General features: G+C 55.3%; 1 protein-coding gene across 6 annotated transcripts in view; it reads right to left on the reverse strand.

The window, feature by feature from the left end:
* LTBP4 (latent transforming growth factor beta binding protein 4) overlaps positions 1-23533 on the reverse strand; it is a gene marked incomplete at its 5' end in the record, with an annotated part of 56834 nt that overhangs the window by 28685 nt on the left and 4616 nt on the right. The window contains 7 exons of one of the 6 annotated variants that reach the window (XM_083454710.1): positions 3019-3141; positions 3369-3443; positions 3685-3790; positions 6370-6602; positions 8741-8971; positions 18373-18527; positions 20248-20425. In XM_083454710.1, coding sequence (XP_083310836.1) covers positions 3019-3141; positions 3369-3443; positions 3685-3790; positions 6370-6602; positions 8741-8971; positions 18373-18527; positions 20248-20425 — 1101 coding nt within the window. Of the gene's footprint in view, positions 1-3018; positions 3142-3368; positions 3444-3684; positions 3791-6369; positions 6603-8740; positions 8972-16441; positions 16951-18372; positions 18528-20247; positions 20426-23533 lie in introns of those variants that run through there. The other 5 variants (XM_083454712.1, XM_083454714.1, XM_083454711.1 and 2 more) reach the window with 5 other exon arrangements.

A 23533-nucleotide genomic window follows, 5' to 3' on the forward strand; every position in this document is an offset into this window, starting at 1 on the left:
TGTGGTGGACGTGCAGGATAGTGCAAGCCTGCTGGGATATGATATACAACAGGGCTCCGTAAACCTTTTCAGCAGGGGGCCGGCCCACCATCCCTCAGACATTGTGGGGGGGCCGGACTATATTTTGGGGGAAAAATATGAGCAAATTCCTATGCCCCACAAATAACCCAGAGATGTGTTTTACCATATTTTTCACTCCATAAGACACACCTAGTTTTAGAGGAGGAAAACAAGAAAAGAAAAAATATTCTGAACAAAACAGTGGATGTATTTGTGGTTCACGCTGTGGCCACAGACATGTGATTTGATGGTGAGTTTGGGGTGACACAATGCAAAAATCCTGAGGATCTATGGGCTTTTACCTCCCCCTCCCAGGCAGCCTTCGCTAGTGTCCCTTATGCTTGCCGATCAGCTGTTTAGCGGCTCCGTTTCAACACTCCCTTCCCTCTTTCTAAAAAAAGAAGAAGCATGATCTGCTTTTCTCCCCTGGGCAATTTGGCTCCAGGGACCACACATTCGCTCCATAAGACGCACAGACATTTCCCCTTAATTTTTAGGAAGAAAAATACGGTAAATTAAAGGACACATTCTACTCATGTAAAAAACATGCTGATTCCCAGACAGTTCCCAGGCCGGATTTAGAAGGTGATTGGGCCGGATCCGGCCCCTGGGCCTTAGTTTGCCTACCCATGATATACAGTGAATTGAAAAAAGATCTTTAAATACAGTGGTGCCTCGCAAGACAAAAAGAATCCGTTCCTCAAGTCTCTTCGTCTAGCAGTTTTTTCGTGTTGCGAAGCAAGCCCATTAGCGGATTAGCGGATTAGCGCTATTAGCGGTTTAGCGGCTATTAAAGGCTTAAGGGATTAGCGGATTAGCTGCTAAAAGGCTATTAGCAGCTTAGTGCCTTAGAAAAAGGGGGTGGGGAGCGAAAAAAACCCCCCAGGAATCACAAGACATTTTCATCTTGCGAAGCAAGCCCATAGCAAATTTGTCCTGCGAAGCACCTCCAAAACGGAAAACCCTTTCGTTTAGCCGGTTTTCCGTCTTGCAAGGCATTCGTCTTGCGGGGCACCACTGTATACTTTTATTTAAAAAACCCAGAGGCTTTTCTATTGCGTATTGTGGGAGACGAAATTCCAAAAGCAGACTTAAATATGTTTATGTATGCCAATACGGCTGCAAGGACACTTTTAGCCCCAAAATAGAAGCAGCAGGAACCTCCAACTTTGGAAGAACGGCAGATAAAAATGATTGAATGTGCAAAACTGGCAAAGCTGACAGGGAAAATCTGAAACCAGAGAATTGTTTGAAAAGGACTGGAGTAAATTTATACAACATACTGTATGAAAGAACATTGTAAAAAATTGAGAACGTTTGCCATTTTGATTTAAAATATTTTGTAATGATGATTTTTGAAACTGATTTACAGATACTAAAGTAATTTTTTTTTTAAGTATAGTAAGAAGGTAAATAGGGTGATATAGCAATGCTAAGAGGATTGTGATTGCTTAAGAAAGCTGGGGGGGGGGAGTCGATGCTCAGTGTGAGCAAAGTTGTATGTGATGATATGATTTGATATGAATGTGACAAAGGAAAAATATGAAAACTTGTATGTGTGTATGTATGTATGGGTGTGTACACACACACCTCCATAAGACGCACCTAGTTTTTAGAGGAGGAAAACAAGAAAAAAAAATATTCTGAATGAAAGAGTGGATGTATGATTTTTGTGGTTCATGCTGTGGCCACAGACACGATATGTAATCTGATGGTGAATTTGGGGTGACCCAATGCAAAAGTCCTGAGGATCCATGTGGATCTGTGCTTTGTAACCACGTTTTTGCACCATTGCAGCCCCCAAAATAGTGGGTGCGTGATTTTTTTGGTGCAGGCTTTAGCCATGGACATGCTATGTGATCTGATGGTGAATTTGGGGTGACCCAATGTAAAAATCCTGAGGATCCATGGGCTTTTACCTCCCCCCTCCCAGGCAGCCTCCTTTATCACTAGCCTCCCTTATCTCCCTCCCGATCGCTTGCTGATCAGCTGCTCAGCAGCTTTGTTTCAACACCCCCTTCCCTCTTTCTAAAAAAAAAATTACGATCTGCTTTTCGCCCCTGGGCAATTCGGCTCCAGGGGCTGCACATTCGCTCCATAAGATGCACAGACATTTCCCCTTACTTTTTAGGAGGAAAAAAGTGCGTCTTATGGAGCGAAAAATACGGTGTGTGTGTGTGTATCTGTGCATCTGTGGTGTGGGTGTGTTGGGTGCACTGTGCCCAGTTCTGGTCTCCTCCTCTCAAAAAGGAGATGGAGATGGCAGTGTCAGAGGAGTTTTTCAGAAAAGGGCAGCCAGAATGAGAAGGAGGCGGCTGGACTCCCCTGCAACAAAAGGCTGCAGCGTTTGGGGCTTCTTAGTTTAGAAGAAAAGCGAGTGAGAGGCAACAGCGTAGAAGTCTGTAAAATTATGCCTGGCCTGGAGAAAGTGCAGAGCTTTCCCCGCTCACTCTCTCAAAACACTAGAACAGCTGGACATCCCACAATTGGGAAATGCTGTGGGAATTTGCAGGCAAACATAAGAGCTAGTTAATGCATGAAGGGGTTAAGACCACAGAGTTAGGTTCCTAGATTCAGCCAGGCCACGCCCCCTCTTATCCGATGAGGGAGGAAGTGAAGCCTTCTCTTCCTGTTCGCTCTCTCTGAGCCATGTAACGGACCAAGGAAGTCCTGTCCAAGCAAATGCCAAGCTTGTTTGGAGCTATCTTTCTGTATTTCCTACCCAAGAGTTTTCTGCCTCTGTTTTCCTTGCTGCTGCTTGGATAAATGCATGAATCTGACCTTTGGAACATTTTGTAAGTAAAGCATTTTAAACCTGGCTGGACTAGGTGAGCCATTGGCCGGATCCAGCAGGCTCTGCTCATGTAATCAGGAACAGGAGGCGGGTTTGGAGGCCTGCCACCCCCCCCACCTCCACCCCCCAGTGCCCCACGCCGGTGCCAGGGGGGCCCGACTTACAGATGCAGCTGCTACGAGACGAGTCGAGGATGTACCCCTCGTGGCAGACGCAGGCAAAGCTGCCGCGGGTGTTGGTGCAGTCGCCGTTGTGGCAGAAGCTGCCCTCTGCGCATTCGTCCACATCTGGCCATGGGGGGGGGGGAGAGAAAGAGGGTGTCAGAAAAGGCTGGGGGGGGGAGAGAGAGAGAGATCCAGGCCTGTCCTGGCAGGATGGGTGGGAAGCAAAGGCCCCTCCTGGGAAGAAGCGGGGGGGGACTTTGTGGGGGCTCTGCCTTGGCCCCTAGAAGGATCCGGGGGTGGAAAAGCCCTCCCCCAACCAAGGGGTCCTTGGCCAGCCCAGCCCCACTCACCAATGCAGGATCCGTTCTGCCGGCGGAAGCCTTTGGGGCAGGCCACTTCGTTCCTCCCCACGGGGCTGGCGTCCCCTTTGAGGAGAGAGCAGGCAGTTGGAGGAGCCCTTTGCTATATCCATGCCCCCCCTCCAAGACCCCCACCACCACTGACACTTCCAGGGCTGCACCAAAAGCCACATTAAATGGGTGTCCCATGCCCCAAAAGGGCAGGAGTTTGGCCCAGGAGGGTGCGAGTCACGTCCTCCTTCCCAGCCCCCCCCCAAGCCACTACCCCTTCTTTGGAGAGGGTGGGGGCCCCATTCAGCAACCTTACCCACATCGCCGTTGGCGCAAGGCAGGCACTCGTGGACCCCCCAGGCCAGGCCGGCCCCCCGGCAGCAGATCTCTCGAGTGCGCAAGCCGGGCAGGGGGGCACTGCACTGAAAGAGGGGGGGGGAGAGTCAGTTGGGGGGGTCCTAACCCAGGAACACCCCCCCCAGCGTCGCCCAGACCTTGGCTGTTCCAGAGAAGCCCTAAAAGCCCAGTTTTTGATCCGCACCTGTAGGATAAGGCATGGTTTGGCCCATGACAATCCCTCTATAGGGCAGCCCCCCCCCCAGAGCAGAGGGGCTCCCTCCCCCGCAAAGCCACAGCGACCCCCATGGCATACACAGTGCCCTCTGCTCACAAGTGTGCAAAACCTTCACGCCTAGGAGCCTGTGTGGTGAGAATGTCCGACTGGGAGAGACCTGGGTTCGATTCCTCCCACTGGTGGGGTGAGCTTGGGGTCAAATTCCCTCTCAGCCCAGCCTACCTCACAGGGCTGTTGTGGGAATACATGAGGAGGGAGGACCGTGAATTTGAGCTCCTTGGTGAGAAAAAAGGCAGGCGGTGATAATAAAATAAGATAAACCCCACCCTTTTCCCTTGCTTCTTCAAGCCCCCAAGGGGGGGGGTTACCAAGTGCACCCCTGCCTTAAAGAAGACCAGAGGGGTCCCGTCTTCCTCTCCATTACAGAACCAAAGAAAGTCCTTATTAACGGCACCACAGAGTTAAACTGTGTTCCTGGAATCGGCATAGAGAAGAGGACAACGATCTCCCTCTCTCTCTCTCTGCCTCTCTGTCTCCCTCTCGCCTTTCTTTCTTCTTTCGTTCTTCTCTCTGTGCCCCTCAGCCCCCCCCCCTCCAGCCAGTCCAGCTGCTGCCATTTCACAATCGCCTCTTTTGGCACAGATGGCGGCCCCCTCCCTCCCGACACAATCATCTGCGAGTCGCTCTTTCCGGGAGTCTCTTGGCCAAAAGGCAGAAATCCAGCCATTTTGCTAAAGAGAACCCCCTACCAGGGCTTGCCGGACCCCCCCCAACCTCACCCTGCTGGGCCCGAGGCCCCCAGGCCCCCCTTGCTTTGCTCCCAGTGGGAGGGGGGAGAAAGACCCCCATCTAAAGGGCCCCATAAACTCCTGTTTCTCCCGGCTTTGGAACGGCACCTGCTGCCTCCAGCCAAAGCAGATGAGTCAGCCGGACCCCCTTGCCAAAGAGGCAGCGGGGGGCTCAGCCACTCTCTGCCCCCTCTCCCCCCCCCGGTCTCCACTTCACATGAATCCACAGCTGTGCTTCCCTTCTGGCAGCGCAGAGCTGGACTGCGGAACTCCCTCCCACCGGAGACAGCCATGGCCACTAACTTGGATGGCTTTGAAAGCGGATTCTAGACCAGGGGTCAGCAACCTTTTTTAGCCGGGGGCCGGTCCCCCGTCCCTCAGACCATGTGGGGGCCTGGACTAGATTTTGAAAAATATATGAACGAATTCCTATGCCCCACAAATAACCCAGAGATGCATTTTCAATAAAAGGACACATTGTACTCATGTAAAAACACGCTGATTCCTGGACCATCTGGGGGCCGGATTGAGAAGGCAATTGGGCCGGATCCGGCCCCCAGGCCTTAGGTTGCCTACCCCTGTTCTAGACAAACCCACGGAGGAGGGGGGCGCGACCCACAGCCAGGACAGCTGTGTTCTTCCCTTCAAATACACCTTCGAATCCCAGCCTGCTCTTTTTACAGAGGCCAAAGTTGGCTGCAGAACCTCCATGCCCAGGGACAGTCTACCTCTGAAAGCCAGATAACGGGAGAAAGCCCTCGCACTCAGGTCCTGCTTGTGAGCTTCCTATGGTTGGCCACTGTCAGAAGAGGAAGGTGGGCCAGGTGGGCCAATGGCCAGGCTCTCCTTCTGCCAACTTGGGCCCCGGGTTCTGGGTGCCCAGTGTGTGCGACGCCATGCCATGAGCTCACGCACCCAGCGCCCTCAGAACCTGAATTCCGGTGGCGCCGGAAGTCCGGTTCCGAGTTGTCACAGTTCTCGCCAGGCCTCCGACCGCATCTCCAAGGTCTCGCTTGGCCTCGGACTTGACTTCCAGGGCTTCGCGTGGCGCCGGAAGTCACATGGGGGTCCCTGGGGATTGGTGCTGAGCAGCCACAACACAACATTTTCTGGGTGCTCAGACCCCCTATCGTTGATGCCCCTGCTTCTTCCATTCTTAGGGAACCTCCCGGTCCAGAGGCAGTCTATCTGGATCCCTAAGTTCTGTTTTATGCTTTATTGGTTTTGAAAACTGTACAATAGAAATGACCAAGAAAAGCTGTTATCAAAATCAAAATAAAAAGTCATTGGTTGATACTTGTTTTGGAGATCATTCTGAATTTCGATTTGACATGACCTGGATTCCTAAGTTCTTGCGGGTATTTGGCCACTGTGAGAACAGAAAGCTGGACTGGGGGGGGGCACTGGCCTGATCCTGAAGTCTCCTCTTATGTTTTTAAGAATGGAGAGCTGCTGGCTTTTTAAAGGAACAGTGGGAGACCCCTAGATTGCCCCCATTTACAGAGGGTTTTCTAAGCAGACCCCCTTTTTTTGCCCTAGAGGGCTGAGTTGCAAGTGAGCTGATGGGGGGGGTTGGTCCTCTGCATTCTGGATGAGCCACAGCCGCCCCCGCCCTCCCCACATGCCCCCCAAGTAGTACCTCTCCTCCGCGGAGCTGCCGGAAGCAGTATCCGAACCCGGCCCCCTCTCCGTAGCCCCCGCTGGGGGTGTCTCGGGGGCTGCTCTGGGCCAGGACGCTGTAGAGGGCCGGGCGGGAGAGGGGGAGGGCGTTGGCGTCCCCCGCTGGCTCCTCGCTCACGCGCTCCACCTGGTGGATGGTCACTGAGGCCTCGGGAGGGTGCTCCACGTGGACGCTGGCCAGGGAGGCCACACCTGGGGGGGGGGAGAGACGGGTCAAGGGGGGGCAGAGAGGGAGGCTGAAGGGGCCACTGAGCCCCGAGAAGAGGGGACAGAGAGGGAGCCCCAAATACCAGGAAGGAAGGCAAGACCCAAACCCAGAAATTTGGGGAATCGTAGAATTGTGGAACCAAGTGTTGTGCCCTGCTGTTGTTTTATTGACTGGAGTTTAGAAATTACTTATTGTAAGAGTGGATTTCTGTTTAATCTTGAAGTGCTGATATTTAATAGTATTGAGCCACTTGGACTTGCCGATCGGAAGGTCGGCGGTTCAAATCCCCGCGACGGGGTGAGCTCCCGTTGCTCGGTCCCTGCTCCTGCCAACCTAGCAGTTCGAAAGCATGTCAAAGTGCAAGTAGATAAATAGGTACCACTCCGGCGGGAAGGTAAACAGCGTTTCCGTGCACTGCTCTGGTTCTCCAGAAGCGGCTTAGTTCTGCTGGCCACGTGACCCAGATGCTGTACTCTGGCTCCCTCAGCTAGTAAAGCGAGATGAGCGCCGCAACCCCAGAGTCGGTCACGACTGGACCTAATGGTCAGGGGTCCCTTTACCTTTACTTATATTATTTTAATGAATGCGGAATGTTATTTTATTAGCATACTGTATATTGCATTATGCATATTATCTTATTTATATGATGTCAGCTGCTCTGAGCCTGGCTTTGGCTGGGGAGGGCAGGATATAAATAAAACTGATTATTAATTTATTATTATTATTATGATTATGATTCTCCCCTTGCCAACTCCCAGCCAGGGAAGCAAGACGGAGCCCCGCCTGCTGCTTCTCTCCTTTCCCTCCCTCCAGCGCCTCTAAGGTCGACTGCTCCTGCCCATGGAGGCTCCGCTGAGCCCCCGGCCCTGGAGAGGCCTCTCCCCGGCCCAATTCCTCCTCCTGCTTCATCTGCGCCTCTGAGGCTCCGGCTGCGTCTGGGCGGCTTTGGCTGGGCGGGGGGGGGGGGGAGGAGAGACGACGCGTCCCATTCCTGCCGATATCTCCTCAAATATTTGCAAGCAGGCAGCGTGTCCCTCTGCCTCCCCCCCCCAAAGGAAGAATTCCAGGCGTCCCTCCAGCAAACATTCATCTCCTCTGTCGCTGGACGTCTGCTCCGTCCCTTCCTGGCTGGCAGAGATCCCTTTTCCAGGAGCCCGGCCCAAAAGGAGCCCCCCGCCCCCACCCAAAAGGGATCTCCTGCCAGCACCAAGCAAGGGAGCCTCTTGCCCCCAGTCACTGGGAACCACAAGTCGGTCTGGAGTTCGAATCCTGATTGCTGGTTTCCCTTGGGGGCACCTGGTTGGCCACTGTGAGAGCAGGAGGCTGGACTAGATGGGCTCTTCTGGGGTTCTTACCCCTGAGCTGCAAGGAGTGGGGGTGTCTCTCCTGCCAACTCAAACCGGAATGGTCTTGGCTGCGCTTGACGCAGTATGGCCCTGTGGGCACCCAAGGGTCCTCACAGCAGGGGAAGCCGCGCAGCGCAGGATCCGGCCTCGCACTCGCACCGGCTTCCCAGCTGGGCGTGTTCCCCCTCCCCAACAACCACACCATTTAACTCCGAGATTCCCAAAGGGATGCAGTGGCATAGCACAGCCAGGTGGTACCCGGTGCAGAAAATTTCTTGTCACCACATTTAAATTATTAAAAGAAGGGAAAATAAGATTCTTATGCCCTGGGGGAGGGCGCTAAGAGGCAAGAGCGCAGTGGGGGGGGGGGTGTCCTCTCAGACACCTAAAACTCCCTGCTTTTAATTAGATCTTGCCGAAATATGCAACGAATTGTTCCTGCTTAGAATTTCACGGTGTTCTTTCCTCGACGTGCAACGTGCTCTTCTGAATAACGGCTGGAGAAACCCAGCCAGATTGGCGGGGGCAGAAATAATAAAAATTATTATTCATTCTTACTATATCGATGCTTTTGGGGGGGTGGGATTACGAATCCAAGGTGGGCAGGGTGCCCAAAATGACTTAACTGCGTCCTGGAACCTCCTGCCCCTCGGCTCCATCCTGTCTCCCCCCCCCTTCCCTTACTCCTCTTAGAATCCCAGGAGGGGAAAGCTAGAAGGGCCCCCCCCCAAGGCCATCTAGCCAATCCGCCGCCCCTCTCCCGGCCCCCGTCTTACCGTCACGCTCCTCTTGGTGGTTGGCGATGGGGAGGGTGTAGGTGGACTTGGCCATGGGCTGGGCCCCCCCCTCGGCCTGGGCGCTGGTCTCACGGCGGGAGGGCGCCTGCTGTCCGTGGGGCCGAGGGAGGGCTGGGATGTGGCAGAACTTCCCCGTCCAGCTGGGGGGGCAGAGGCACTTGTCCTTCTTGAGGCAGACCCCCCCATTTTGGCAGATGAGGGGGCAGAGGACTGGGGGGCAGAGAGAGAGAGAGAGAGAGAGAGAGAGAGAGAGAGAGAGATCAGGTCAGACGCCACACCTGCAGACAGGAGTCAGAATCCAGTGTTTTCCTTTTCCGCCTAGTTGGAAGAGAGTGTGGCCTAGTGGTTAGCGCAGGACCAGGACCTGGTTTGAAACTCTGCCCTCAGTCCTTGGGTGTCCTCGGGGGCCAGCCGCTGCCTCCCAGGCTGACCTCCCTCGCAGGGTTGTTGTGGGGGTCAAAGGAGGAGGGGAAAAGACAGGGCTATAAATGCAATAAAATAAATGCAGCAATAAAATAAATCCCTCCACCTTCCCCATCTCTCTCATGCCTCCTCCTTGAGAGGTCTGGAGGAGGTCAACACGAGAACGGGGCCTTCTCTGCAGTGGCTCCTCGTCTGTGGAATGCTCTCCCCAGGGAAGTTCGCCTGGCACCTTCTTTATACACTTTTATGTGTTCCTTTTAAGCAGGCCTTTGGTTGATCTTACTGACATCCAACACCCTTTTAGAAGGTGGTTCTTTTTTGGGGGGGTATTGTTTTTGGTTTGATTTTATACGTTGTGGTCTTGTTTGTGAACCACCCTCAGACCTCCGGGTATAGGGCGGTGTATAAGTTCAATTAAATAATAATAATAATAATAATAATAATAATAATAATAATAAGGCCGACTCTCCATCCAGGGTGCAGACTCTCCCCGGGGGGAAGAAAAGCCTCTGGGGACACACGACTCTGGGGAGGGGGAAGGAGGAGACGACTTTGCACCCCCCCCCGGGTCCAGAGGTTGCAGATGCAAAAGAGGAGCTGCTCTGTCCCCAACCCAGGGTCCCCCCCTCCTCAGGGGGGTGGAGGTGCCAAGGAAATCGTGTTGGGAGTTTAACAAAAGTGCCTTTCCAGCGGTTCTCACCACAAAATGCTTTCGGGGTAAGAAAATTTCCCGAGGCTTTCTGCAAATAAGCGTCTCCTTTTCCTAGCCCCCCCACCCTCCCCAACAGGGAGGCGGCAAAATACCTGGAGGGGGGCTTCCAGGAAGCTTCCATATCCCAGCGGTAGGCACCTCGACATTGACCAACCCCCCCCCCCAAATAAAAGTCTGTGTGTGAGATGCCCCATATTGCCCCGCAGAGACATAGGAAGGGCAGGTGGTACCCGGTGCAGAAAATTTCTTATCACCCCCCCATTGATTATTATTGTTTTTGCCTGCAAAAATGGTTTTATGTTATTTCATAATTTCTTACAAAGGAATAATAATAATAATAAATAAAAATAAATAAATAAAAATAAAAACTTTTATTTATATCCCACCCTCCCCAGCCAAAGTCGGGCTCAGGGCGGCTAACATCAGATACATAACATTGGTATAAAATCAAACAATAATTAAATCACCTCCTAAAAACATGTCAAAATCAAATCAAAGTAGAATTAGATGGCTTTCCGCAGGGTTGGGGTTGGGAACAGTAAGCACTCCACTGAATTGAAATTTCAGCCTTCACAACATAGGAAAACGTCCAAGTAAACAGCTATTTTCGTGGAGGAGGGTCAAGATATTAACTGATATGCGTGAAATTTCAGATACAGCTATATAAAGTTTAGCAAGACCTTTGCAGCAGGCATTTTTTAAAAGAAGATTTATGAACCGCCCTAGTAGGGCAGTAATTGTTCCTTGATAATTTGTCCCCCCCCCCCCATGATGGCACCCGGGGCAGCCCCCCCCCGCGCCCCCTTCCTACGCCCCTGTTGCCCTGAAAAAGATTTCCAAAGAGTGCCTTTTACGGAAGGGTTGCAGGTCCGTTCCCGGAGCCCCCTTTCCCTAAATTTATAGTATCACCTCTGGCTATCGTGCCTAAAGAGGTACCGGGTGAGTTGCGCACAATTCATAAGCTATCCAACCCAGATAAGTAAATGACGCATTTCTCAGGAGCAATGCTCAGTAAAATATGCGTTGCCAGATTATGCAATCAAACTTATTAAGGAAGGCAGCAGCCCTGGTGCTCTTACGGCAAAGTGTGATGTTGAATCAGCCTTTCGCTTTCCCGTCCACCCTCATGCCTTCTGGCTGCTGGGTTTCAGGACCAATGGTACTTTGCCAGAGCTATGCCCATGGCTGTCCCATTGCATGCGCCCCTTTTCAGACTTTAAGCACATTTCTGGAGTGGGCCATGAAAATAAGGTCAGGATCCCATTACATCATGCACTATTTGGATGATTATTTGATAGCTGGGAGGCAGGAGAACCTGGGTTTTTAACACTTCCCATCAGCGCCGCTGCCTCTGCCACCAGAAATCCCTTTTATTTATGGCGTGCTAATTTTACGGCCACCTTGCAGGAGGCCACAGATGCTTCCGAGTGGCAGCTGCTGCAAACTGCAGGAGGGGAGAGGTTTTTTTGCTCTCAGCTCTGGCTTGTGGACACCTGCTCAGCCGCTGTGAGGACAGGCTGCCAGACTGGACAGGCCCCCGTTGGCCTCATCCAGCAGCCAGGCTTTTCTGATCAAACCTCCAGCCCCAGAGGCAGTCTATCGAGATCCCTGGGTTCTTAGGGAAATTTGGCCACTGGGAGACGAAGATGCCATTGGCCTCACCCAGGACTCTTCTTAGGCTCTTAAAGTAGGATGTAATTAAAAATAAAATAAAGAATGACTTCGATCCTAGACACACCCAACTGGGAAATGGCCCCAGCAGGACGAGACCTCCTTACCCAAAAGGCCTCCACCTGACTGCTTTGATTTGTGCTTTTAAGAACTGGGTCATTTAGTGGCAGCACCCACCCTTTGGTACTCCCTGCCACTTGAGGCGCCTTCACTGGACTCTTTTCGGCACCTGCTAAAAGCACCCTAACCCAGATGCTTAGAAAATTGAGGCAACTTTAATCCGCTTTTGTATTTTTTGTAGCTTTTAAAGCAAACCATGCTTGATTTTTCTCATTTTATCTATTTGCAAACAGCTTTGAGGCTTTTAACATTCTTGTCTTACAGACAAATTTTACGAAATCAAGAGCTAGGACATTCGCTCCCCGCTGCAATGCAAGAGAGATTCCTGCTGCTCCCTGGGGGGCGAGACGCCCCTTTGCCCCCATTCTTGTGCGAGGCTCTGAGGGGAGACTCTGGGGAAACCTCCTGGCACTCGCTACACGTGGAACCAGCACGGCGACTCCAGGGTCCTGATCCGGTTGCCAAAACTCAGCCTCATCCCGCAAGCCTTCTGCTCAGCTGCCTTTGGGGGTTTGGGAGCTGTGTGTTTGTGTTAGGAAAAGTCTCTGGCTTCGCCCCCCCCCCCTTGGTGGGGTCTGGGCTGCCAAGTCAGCAGGAAGTCTCTGCTCTCAGGACACCCCACCTTCCCCTGGGGGGACGGGGTAGGGGGCGCGTGGCCTCCGTCCAGAGCGTGCGGCTTGGCTCGCTTGCCAGAGTCACGGCGAGGTATGTGCTTTTCTAAACACTCGGGGGTGGGACACATCTGCACAGCAAGATCTGGGCTGATTTGGGGGGTGGAGAATATTCAGGAGAAGAAGGTTGTCCTTTTACACACAACGCTGCCTGGCACCGTGGGGTCCTGAGCCAGCTCCCTGCTGGGAGCAACGGGACCCCATGCCCACTCGGCCTGCAATGGAGAGCCCCCCCCCAATCCCTGGGGCTGGGCGGGAGCCAGATCTCTTGGAGGGGGGCCCACTTGCCCCACATTCCCAGGCGCAATCGAGGCCGGCCAGACAGTCTCGGTTGTTCTTGGCTGCCCTGTGCCCGTCTGGGCGGTGCTGAGAAGGGACAGATCCTGCCAGGCCTTTGAGAGGGCAAGTCTGCAGGCCAGTCAGCTGGGCTGCGGTCAGGGGGAGGCCAGATTAGGCAGAGGGCGAAGTTGGCGTGGGGAGAGGGCAGGGTGGGAGGCGAGAGGGCCAGCCGGGCACCAGCGACGGAGCAGGTTGAGAAAGCAGCATGGGGGCTTCTCTTGCCAACCGATCCAGAGCAGGCACAGCACAGTCCAGCCCCAAGCTCTCCCTCTTTTTAAAGTCAGAAATGTGCAAGCTTCTGAGCCCCACAGAGTCCTTCAGCGGCAGAACGCCACCCTACACTCCTTGTCCTCTCTGGAAAAGCTGTCCTGGCAGGAAGCAGCCAGCAAGAGGGGTCCTTGGAGAGGACCACACGGGCACCTTGTCCGACCCCCTCCTGCAAGGCAGGACACTCATCCCCCTGCTCCACCAGAGAGGGGGGTCACTTGGACTCTACACAGCCTGATCCCCCGCAATGCAGGAGCCACAGATGGACCCCCTGTGGCAGACAGGGCCCCCCCAACTTCTGCTTAGCAACCTTCCCAGGGGGTCCGTCCCCCCCGTCCAACGGCTCTTGATCTCAGAGGTTCTTCCTGCTGTCCAGGCGGCTGCTTCTCTCCCTCTTTCTCCAGCCTCGCTGGACATATGGAAGCTGTAATTGCAGCCTCGAGCCCAGTTTATATTATCTTCGTGTTTATTTCTCCTTACGTAAAGAAGAAACTGTGTCCATTTACGCTACGCTCTGCAAGATTATTTTGGCATATTTTCCTCGTCATTTTCGTTTTGACCTCCTCCCAGGTCCTGCCTCCGTTATCGGCTTGTCGGTTTTCTCGCTCTCGGTTTGTTTCGTTAGCTGCTCCACCTTTGCACCGCGACACTCGAAACCTTAATCAATGTTGTCTTTGGGGGGGGGGAGTGGCCAGGCAGCCTTGACGGAACAGGGGCCCTGCAGATAGAGGCTCCCACCAGCACAGCTCTAAGTTGCAAGGGCTGGTGGGAATTGTAGTCCAAAACATTGGGGGAGGGATTTCCAGGTTGGTGGGGGCCACTTGGCGGGGGCAGTGCACAAGGTCAGAGGAGCCTCCTGGAATCAGGCCCAAGGGGGACCCATCTGGTCCTGATTCACAGCGGCCAAATTCCCCCAAGAACACAGGAATCCAGGTAGACTGCTTCTGGAGCTGGAGGTTCCATCAGAAGAGCCAGAGTGCTGGATCAGCCCAAGGGGGGGGGGGGAGACATACAGTCCAGCAGCCGCTTCCCACAGCGGCCAACCAGATTCCATTGTGGGAAACTCGCAAGGATTCGGACCCAAGAGCGCTCTCCTCTCCTGTGGTTCCCAGCGACTGGCATTCGGACGCACTGTTTCCTCCGACCATGGAGGGCAGAGCAGAACCATTGTGGCCATCAGTAGCCTGGTTGCTGGCCACCTCTGTGGCAGGGAGTTCTGTAGGTTAACTGTGCTCTGAGTGAAGAAGGATTCCTGCCCCGGACGCGACACCCGGCTGCCAAAGGGGGCTGCGCTCTGTCTACTTCTGACAGTCAAAATTTAGACCTGGGGGGACATATAACTCCCAGGATGCCCACGGCTTACTCCTTCTCAGGCCGGACCCCATGCAGATGCGAGGAGGGGGAGAGGCAGGGGGCGGCCGGCTCAGTCCCTGAGACCCCCAGAAAGCGGGGGCCAGCTGCCAGCCCCTCCGAGGGTCTTCTGCTGGTTCCCTCCCTGCGAGAAGCGAAGTTATGGGGACCCAGGCAGAGGGCCTTCTTGGTAGTGGCACCCTCCCTTCAGATGCCAAGGAGATAAATTACTCTCCGACTTTTCGAAGACATCTGAAGGCAGCCCTGTATTGGGAATTTTTTTAATCTTTGATGCTTTATTATGCTTTGATGTTTGTTGTAAGCCATCTAGAGTGGAAAAGGCAACCCAGTCAGATAGGTGGGCGATGATTATGATTATGATTATGATTATGATTATTATTATCATCAGCATCAGCATCAGCATTTGGAGCCCCCACCATAGAAACAACATGGTAGCGGCAAAACTGCTGCAAGTCTGCGAACTGCAAGTGCCTTCAGTAGCAGGAGAAATTTGGAGGTGGGGTGGGCAGGCAGGTCAGGCCTGACCCTCCACAGGCCATAGGGAGGAGCCATAGCTATGGGGCAGAAGGTCCTGGGTCCAATCTCTGGGGCGGGGAGAAACTCCTCTGGCTGCAAGCCTGGCGAGCCCTTTCTGCCAGCCAGTGTCTTCGGAGCTAATGGACGCGCTGGCCGGATTCCTATGTTCCTGGGAGTGGCGGGGGCAGGAGTGCAAGAGCCCCACCCCACCCCCGTGGGCTGTGGACTACGTCAATGAGCATGTGGTGCTGCATCCCATCCTGGGGGGCCGCTGCCTCCCCCCGCGCAAGGACCAGGCTCTGCTCCGAGGCACGACACGCGGGGAAAGGCCCGCCAGGACACGCCTCGCTCTGCACACCCACCCACGCGCAGCCGGGGGAGCATCACCAAGCGCAACAGGGAGGGGAGGACGGGGAGAGCCCCCCCAACAGCCCCCACCCTGCTCCAAGCCCCAGCGTGCAGGACGCCCCTCTCCAAGCCTGCCCAGGGAAACTGAGGCACAGGGTGGCCCTGAGGACGCCAAGACCCCCTGCCTGCCTGCCTGCCTCCTCTGGGGCTGGGGCTCAGCCCCCCCTGGCCCCCCGCCAGAGGCAGCTGGGCCCATCTGGCGGAGGGAGGGCTCTGCGCCAGCTGGCCGCCTGCTCTCCCTGCAGCCCCCGAAGGAGCCTCTGCCGGCATCTGGGGGCCGAGAGAAGACCCTCGTGGGGCGCCAGGAAGAGACGGCACTCGCAGGGTTAACGTGGGTGGGAGAAAGCAGGCAGGCCCCCCACCATCCCTCAGCGCCTTCTGGGAGGCGGGGGGAACACGACAACGAACCCCCGGCCCCCGGGTCCCTGCCCCCCGTCCTGCAAGGTGTCGCTCAGCAGCCGCTCATATAATTCCCAGGAACATCAGGTTTTCGGGGGGGGGGTCTGCACCCCCAGGCCCCCTCCCACATGCACGCCTCCCCTGCAAAGTTTGACCATAGGAGCGGCAGCTGGAGAATCCCATCTGCCCGCCTGACCGCAGAGGCCGTGACCCCCAGACCCATTTGCTGCCCTGGCCCCTCCTGGGGTCACCCCCACACACCAACCCCCAGCTGCAGGCGGGGAAGGGGGAGCGTCCCTGTGCCAGGGCAGCAGCTGGCAGGTGGGCGGGAGGGAGAGGAGCCATGCACTGGGGGGGGGGACCAGCTAGGGGGGGACATCTGGTCAAGTGGCAGGAGGGGGGGGGAGCGCAGCCCGTCTCTGTTCCTGGGAAACAGAAACCACATTCCAGGAAGGGGAGGAAAAAGTTGCCCGTCGAAAGGACCAGCTGATGCGAGGGCACCAGGAAGCCCCCCCCCCCATTTCCCCTAGCCCAAAGGGGGGGTGGGGTAGCCACAAACCTCAGCAAGCAGACACAGAACCAGGCGAGGGGCAAAGGTGTGCCTGGCACAGCAGAGAGGCCCACGCAGGAGGCTGTGACCTGGGCAGGAGCGGGCACCCAGGGTGGCACACGGGATCCAGGAAGGGCGCTTGATGCAAGAGGCTGCCCGCTTTTCCATGCTGCCCGCTGCCCAGGGCAGAGTGCTGCCAGCCCCCCACCCAGCCCCCCTGCTGCCATACTCACAGACACGGAAGCCGGGTCCCCCTTCGGCCGGGCTGGCGTCCGCCCCGCTGTACAGGGTGGTGGCATTGCCCCTCTCGCAGTGGTTGGTGCAGCGGCCCTCGCTGCTGCAGTGCACCCGGCAGATCATGGGGGTGAAGAGGACCTTGACCCTCTGGGCACCGGCGGGCAGGTGGTCCCGGCAGAGCAGGAGCAGCAGCAGGGAGACGGCCGGGAGGAAGGAGGGGCGGCCGTGGATCATGGCCCCGCGCGGAAGAGGGCGCCACGGGCGGAGGAGCAGGCAGGGGAGCCGGCGACCCACCGCAGAAGCTGACGGACCCACCAGCTAATTGGAAGCAGTCGGGTGGGCGGTGGGGTGGGGGGTCTCGGGCGCCGGGCCAAGCACAATGTTTACGAGGGGCGGCTGGGAGCATTAACTCTTCGCCTGCTCTGCGCAGCCCAGATGGAGCGGCGCTGCCTGGGCTTGGCACCCACCCGGGGGCCGCCCTCCTTGCCTCCGCCCCCCCCAAGCCGGGTGCCAGCAGGAAAGCAGCCTCCGCCGAAGTTCCCAGAGCAGCCACATCCCAGCCCCCCCCCCCCACAAAAAGGCGTCCGGCAGCCCTGTCCCTTTCGCAACCCGAACAGCAGCGCCCCCCTGCGAGGGAGAACTGGCCAGCTCTTGTTCAGCGCTGCACTTGTCAGCTCAGAAGGAGACCCCCCCCCACAAGAGTCCTGCTCCAACCGACCTCCTGGGGCGAGAGACCTCTTCCCCCTCCCCAAGAGAGGAGGCTCTCTCCTCCTCCGCCCACCCCCTCGCTGAGGATATGAAGGCAGCCCCCCCCCCGACTTCAAATGCGCAGCAATGCCCCCCCCGCATCCTCCTCCAGCTGCTGAATCTACTCAAGGAAGCTTTGCCTTGGAGTCTCCCCCCCCCCCGCTGGCTCCAGCTGTTCAACACCCCCCCAATAAAAAGCCTCCCAGCAAACGCAGGTGGGTGGGGGCGAAGGAGGCAAACATCTGTGCCAAAGGAGCCACAGTGCCCCTAGCTCCCCCCCACCCCAAATTCTCCAGCTTCCCAAGTCTTGAGTTGCCCCCCCCAAATAATAGGGCTGCTTGCTTTACTGTTGAAGGAGAAGGAGCTCATCTCTCCCCCCCCCCACGAAAAAAACCATGAGGTTGTCCAGAGGGTGACAAGGTGGGTGTTCTCCTTCTGGAGGGAGGGGGGTGCGTAAAAGGCCTTGTTCCCCCCCCCCCCCGGAGTGGCTGAGCAGAGCACTCCTAGGCAGCAACAGGGGGTGGGGCTTCCGAACAGGCTCCCCAGGGAGGAAGCTGGCTTGCGGGGGGGGGGGGGGGAGAAAGCAGAGCTGTCCCGCTCCCCCCCCCAGCCAGCCGGGCCTCACCCTCCCATCGCAGGCCAGGCTGACGTCATCTGGAAAAACTCAGGCAGAAGGGGGGGGGCAGAACAATTGCCGGATCCGGAGGGGTGGGGACTGCGCTGCACATGGGAACCCGTTTGAAACGGCCTGGGGCAACGGGGGGGGGGGGAGATACCCAGAATAACATCAGGACTCTGGCCCTCCCCCTCCGCAACTGCAAGAGGCTCGTTGAGGAAGCGAAGAGGGGGCTCTGGGTTAGGCGTTGCTGCTCCCTAGTGGGGGGGGGCAGAGCAAAGCTGTCCTGACTAGGAGCCCCCAAAAGCCCTCCTCCTTCTCGCTCTTTCAAAGCCATCCAAGCAGCTCCCTGTGGCAGGGAGTTCCACAGATTAACTCTGCACGGCACTGAGGATTTCACCCCCTGGGCCACAGGAGAAAGCAGCTCCCTCCTGGCCACGGAAAGGACAGGGAGAGCCCACCAGCCCCCACGCTCCCCTCTTCCCCACCAGAGGAGGCCCCCTGCTCTTTCAGGCCCTGATCCTTGCACAGAACAGATCGCCTCCCCCCCCCCATGCCCAGTACCTTGGGGCCTTGGCGTTGCTGGGGGGCCGTGTCCAGGAGGGCCGTTGCTGTCCCCGCTTGGCCGGGAGGCCAGATGCTGCGCCAGGATCGTGGCCATCTTCTCAGAGGGGTCCAGCATCTTCCGGCGCCGGAGAACCACCTGGAGCTCGGCCAGCCTGGGGGGAACGATCCTGGGGTCAGGGGCACACAGGCAACAAATCCCCACAGACGTCAGAACACCCCTGACCTCTCTCTAGCGCCATGACCCCTCCCTCCAACGCCCAGCCCCACAGAAGAAGCAGCCGCTGGATCAGGCCGGGGGCCCATCAGGTCCAGACTCCAGTCCCCCCCCCCCAGGCTGAACAGATGCCCCAAAGGGAAAGCAGAAAGCAGGATTCGAACACAGAGCCTGTGGTCACCGGCGACTGGCATTCAGAAGCATCGCTGCCTCCGACCGGGGAGGGCAGGCAGCCTTAGAGAAGTTTGCAAAAAGAGGCCTGGCATGGAAAAAAATGATGGAGAGAGAAGACATTTTCTCCCTCTCTCATGAAGCCAGAACCTGCGGAAGTGGAGATTCAGGGAGACAGAACAAAGTTAAACTGTGGAACTCCCTCCCACAGCGACGGCCAAACTCCTTGAGGGCTTCCAAAGAGGCTTTGACAAATTCATGGCTGCTAGGAAGCAGAGACATCACCTTGCCAACAAAGGTCCGTACAGTAAAAGCTCTGGTTGATGTATGGAAGTGAGAGCTGGACCATAAAGAAGGCTGATGGCCGAAGAACTGATGCTTTTGAATTCTGGTGCTGGAGGAGACTCTTGAGAGTCCCATGGACTGCAAGAAGACCAAACCTCTCCATTCTGAAGGAAATCAGCCCTGAGTCCTCACTGGAAGGACAGATCCTGATGCTGAGGCTCCAAGACTTTGGCCGCCTCATGAGAAGAGAAGACTCCCTGGAAAAGACCCTGATGCTGGGAAAGATGGAGGGCACAAGGAGAAGGGACAACCAAGGACGAGATGGTGGGACAGTGTTCTCGAAGCTACCAGCATGAGTTTGACCAAACTGCGGGAGACAGGGGAAGACAGGAGGGCCTGGCGTGCTCTGGTCCAGGGGGTCACGAAGAGGCAGACACGACTAAACAACAACAGGAAGGAAGGCTCTGCCCGGCCTCAACCATCGAAAGTGATGGCGGAGAGAGCTCTCCTGCGTTCGAATCCTGCCTCCAAATTTCCCACAATGGGCCTCTGGCTGACCAGGGTGAGAAGAGGAGGCTGGACTAGACTATCTCTCTCTTTTTGTTAAATACTTTTTATTAGTTTTCATTTATAAAAACCCAATATATGCCACAGTGTATCAATACCATATTACGCCGCACATTTCTCTTTAACATTAAAAAATAATCAAAAAGAAAACATATTTTCCCACCTGCGAATCCCCGGACTTCCCTCCACTCCTCCTTCTGGTTCTTTAAATAAACCAAATCATCTTACATTCCAGATCCCTTTACCCAATTTCCCAACTGCTAAGCAATTAAACTTGTGATATTTTAAACATTCAAACCGCTTTATGCATTGCACATCTATGCTTACAGACTATTTCCCCTTTCAAAATGATCCTTATTGTTGCTTTTTGCAAGCGTTTAATCCATGTCTGCCGGCGTCCCAATTTATTTACAACGGCTGCCCCCTAGACTAGACTCTCTTGACCTTCGCACCTCTTGCTCCCCATTTCTGTAAAGAGCCCCCAATCTCCCTTCCCTGCCCTTTTCCGACTCTGCAATATCCCTTTTGAGACGAGGCAAGCAGAACCGTGTGCAGGATTCGATTTCGGCACCCTGCGACGCGTGCGACGGGAGGGGGCAGAAAGGGAAGCCCCCCCCCCGCCCACTCCAACTCACGTCAGAGGCTGCCAGCGGATGGCCATGGAGCGCAGAGGCACGCGGGGGGGCTGCGGCGTCATCGTGGGGCCGGGGGGCACGGCGTGCTCACAGCGGGGGCCGGAGAAGCCTGAGCGGCAGGCGCAGCGCTGGGGGGCCCTGCACTGGCCCCCGTTCCGACATCGAGGGAGGCAGACGGCTGGGGAAGACGAGAGAGAGGTCAGAGCAGGTCCATCTGCAGGAGCCCCCTTCTGCCCCCCTTAGACACCCTATGGCTCCCCACAGTTCCTGGGGGAAGGCGGCAGGGGGGCTGCTGGGCATGCAGAACGCCCCACTTTCCACCCCCGCCCCAAGTCTCTCCTGGAATAGCCAACATGGGGATGTCTAGATGTTTCTTGCAAACCCCAACACCTTCAGGGACGGTGGGAGTTCTAGTCCAACCACATGAGACCCCGGTGTGTGTGTGTGTGTGTGTGTGTGGAGTGGTCAGGGTCAGACCCGGACCCGGGAGCCCAGAGTTCGAATCCCCACTCACTGGGGGGCTTTGGGCTTGCCTCTCTCAACCTAACCTGGGTGTGTTTGTGTGTTATTGAGTTGTTTTTATTCTGATTACTGTATTTTTCCGTGTATAAGATGATGCTTTTGGCCAAAGAAAATGAGGCAGAAATTGGGTGTCGTCTATACACGGACAGTGAATGCAGGGGGGGGGGCATGCGATTAATGGCAGCAGCAACCAGAAGATTGGCAGCGGTGATTGGGCAAGTGATTGGGGGCTGTGGCGAGGCAGGCAGGTGATTGGCGGCCATGGCAAGTGAGTGGGTAGGCTGTTGGTGGCGCCGAGTGGGCAGACAATTGGTGGCTGCAGCAATGTGTGAGATCGGCAGTGGCAAGCAATTGGCAGCGGTGGGCAGGCGGGTGAGCGATTGGCAGAAGTCACATCCCCCACCACCAAAAAAAGCTAAACAGCTTAATTTCTTAATTTTTGGTTTGTTTGCTTTTTAGAAATAGGGGTCGTCTTATACACCGGGGCATCTGATACATGAAAAATACAGTATATATATTGTGATCTTTTCTGTGAACCACCCTGGGACCTCTGGGCAGTATATAAACTCAATCAATCATTCAATCAACCAATCAACCAATTGCAAGCTACCTCACAGGGTTATTGTGGGGTTTAAATGAGGAGGGAGGGAACCTTGCACACTCCTTGGGGGGGGGGAGGTGGGCCAGAAATGCAATGCAATAAAATAAAGCTAAATAATTGGGAGGGCATCCATGGGGTAGACAGCATTTCATGGCACTGTAGTGGGTTGGACTAGATGAGCCTCAGTTGCCCCCCCCCAACTCTACAATTCTACGATCTGGATGGACCTTCAGGGCCCGACTCCTATTCCTGTAAAGTGGGGAGGAGAACCCCTCTCTTGCCCCACAGAGAGGCAGGCACTGAGAGCTCCCCCCCCCCAAGCCGGGAGCCATTTCTAGCCGGCTGCTCTGCGGGCAAATCCCTGCGGCTCCAAGACAAGGGGGCTCCCCCAGGGGAAGTGGGGTGCTGCAGCAGAACACCCTTGACCCGCCCCCCAGGGATCAAAGCCTCACATGGCGAAGGGCCATTGCAGCTGCCAGAGCAGCTGTCCTGCATGCAGAAGGGCCCCGCTTCACTGCATGGCAGCCTCTCCTGGGAAAAGCCTGAAGGCCCATTGCTGCCAGCCAGTGTTGGAGATTACAGTGGTGCCTTGGTTCCCAAACCCTGAAACCCCAAAGCGAGTGTTCCAGTTTTCGAATGTTTCGGAAGCCGAACGTCCAATGTGGCGGCTGGCTATTGTTTCTGGGGCGTCTGCACCAATCAGTTTTCGAACATTTTGGAAGTCAAATGGACCAGGAATGGATTCAGTTTGGCGCTTTTGTTTTTGCTGTTTATTTTGTGTTTTTGTTTTTGAGGCTTTTTCGGTTCATTTGATTTTGTGACTGAGTGGAACCCAGTTCAGCTACTGATTGATGGATTGTGTGACTGTGGAAATGGATAAAAGCCCCCCATCCAAACAATGACTATCATCAGCGCAGGTAAGAAAATAATAATAATTTTAATTTTTATCATCTACAATACTGCCTTATTTATTTTATAGTACAGTACATGGATTATTGCTTTCATTTTACGGATCAATGGTCTCACTAGATGGTAAAATGCATGTTCAATTGCTGTTTTAGGGGTTGTTTTTGAAAGTCTGGAATGGATTAATCCATTTTGCATGACTTTCTATGGGAAAGCACGCTTCAGTTTTGGAACAGATGAAGTTTGAGAACTAAGGTACCACTGTTCTGACCTCGCTGGTTTCCCAGGGAACTCTTGCACAAAGACAGTTGCTGCCACCTGCTGGCCAAGCCTGGATCTGCAAGATGCTTTGAAGCCTGGGGAGCAGCGAAGGGGAGATAAACGGGGCCTCTGAAGACCCTTCCTGGGAATGGCAAGGGGAACCCTCTCCTCCTCCCCCCTCAACTGGTCCCAGGCTTCCCATGGGGGCACCTGGGCGGCCACTGTGAGAAGAGGGTGCTGGGCTGCACCCAGCAGGTGCAATAATAATAATTATTAATATTATTATTAGTATTTATACCCCGCCCTCCCTGGCCAGAGCCGGGCTCAGGGCCGCTAACACCAATAAAATCACAGTAAAAACATAATAGGGGGAAAGGGGGGGGGCAATTTAAAATACAGGTTAAAACTCAATTTAAAATGCAGCCTCATTTTAAAGTAGCCAATAAATCAAGACCATAAGCGGAGGGTAACATAAGGGTCAGAGTGAGTCCAAACCAAAGGCCAGGCAGAACAGATCTGTCTTGCAGGCCCTGAGGAAAGATGTCAAGTCCCGCAGGGCCCTGGTCTCTTGTGACAGAGCGTTCCACCGAGTTGGGGCCACCACTGAAAAGGCCCCGGCCCTAGTTGAAACCAATCTAACCTCCTTGAGGCTCATGACCTCCAAAGTGTTGTTATTTGTGGACCTTAAGGTCCTCCGCGGGGCATACCAGGAGAGGCGGTCCCGTAGGTACGAGGGTCCTAGGTCGTATAGGGCTTTAAAGGTCCAAAGCAGCACCTTAAATCTGACCCTGTACTCCACCGGGAGCCAGTGCAGCTTGAAAAGCACTTGGTGAATATGCTCCCATGGCAGAGACCCCGTAAGGAGCCTCGCTGCGGCATTCTGCACCCGCTGGAGTTTCTGGGACAGCTTCAAGGGCAGCCCCACCTAGAGGGAGTTACAGTAATCAAGCCTGGAGGTGACCGTTGCGTGGATCACTGTGGCCAGATCAGGGCAAG

Source organism: Podarcis tiliguerta (assembly GCF_965153285.1).
Source record: "Podarcis tiliguerta genome assembly, chromosome: 8".
In the NCBI taxonomy this organism is placed as follows: domain Eukaryota; kingdom Metazoa; phylum Chordata; class Lepidosauria; order Squamata; family Lacertidae; genus Podarcis; species Podarcis tiliguerta.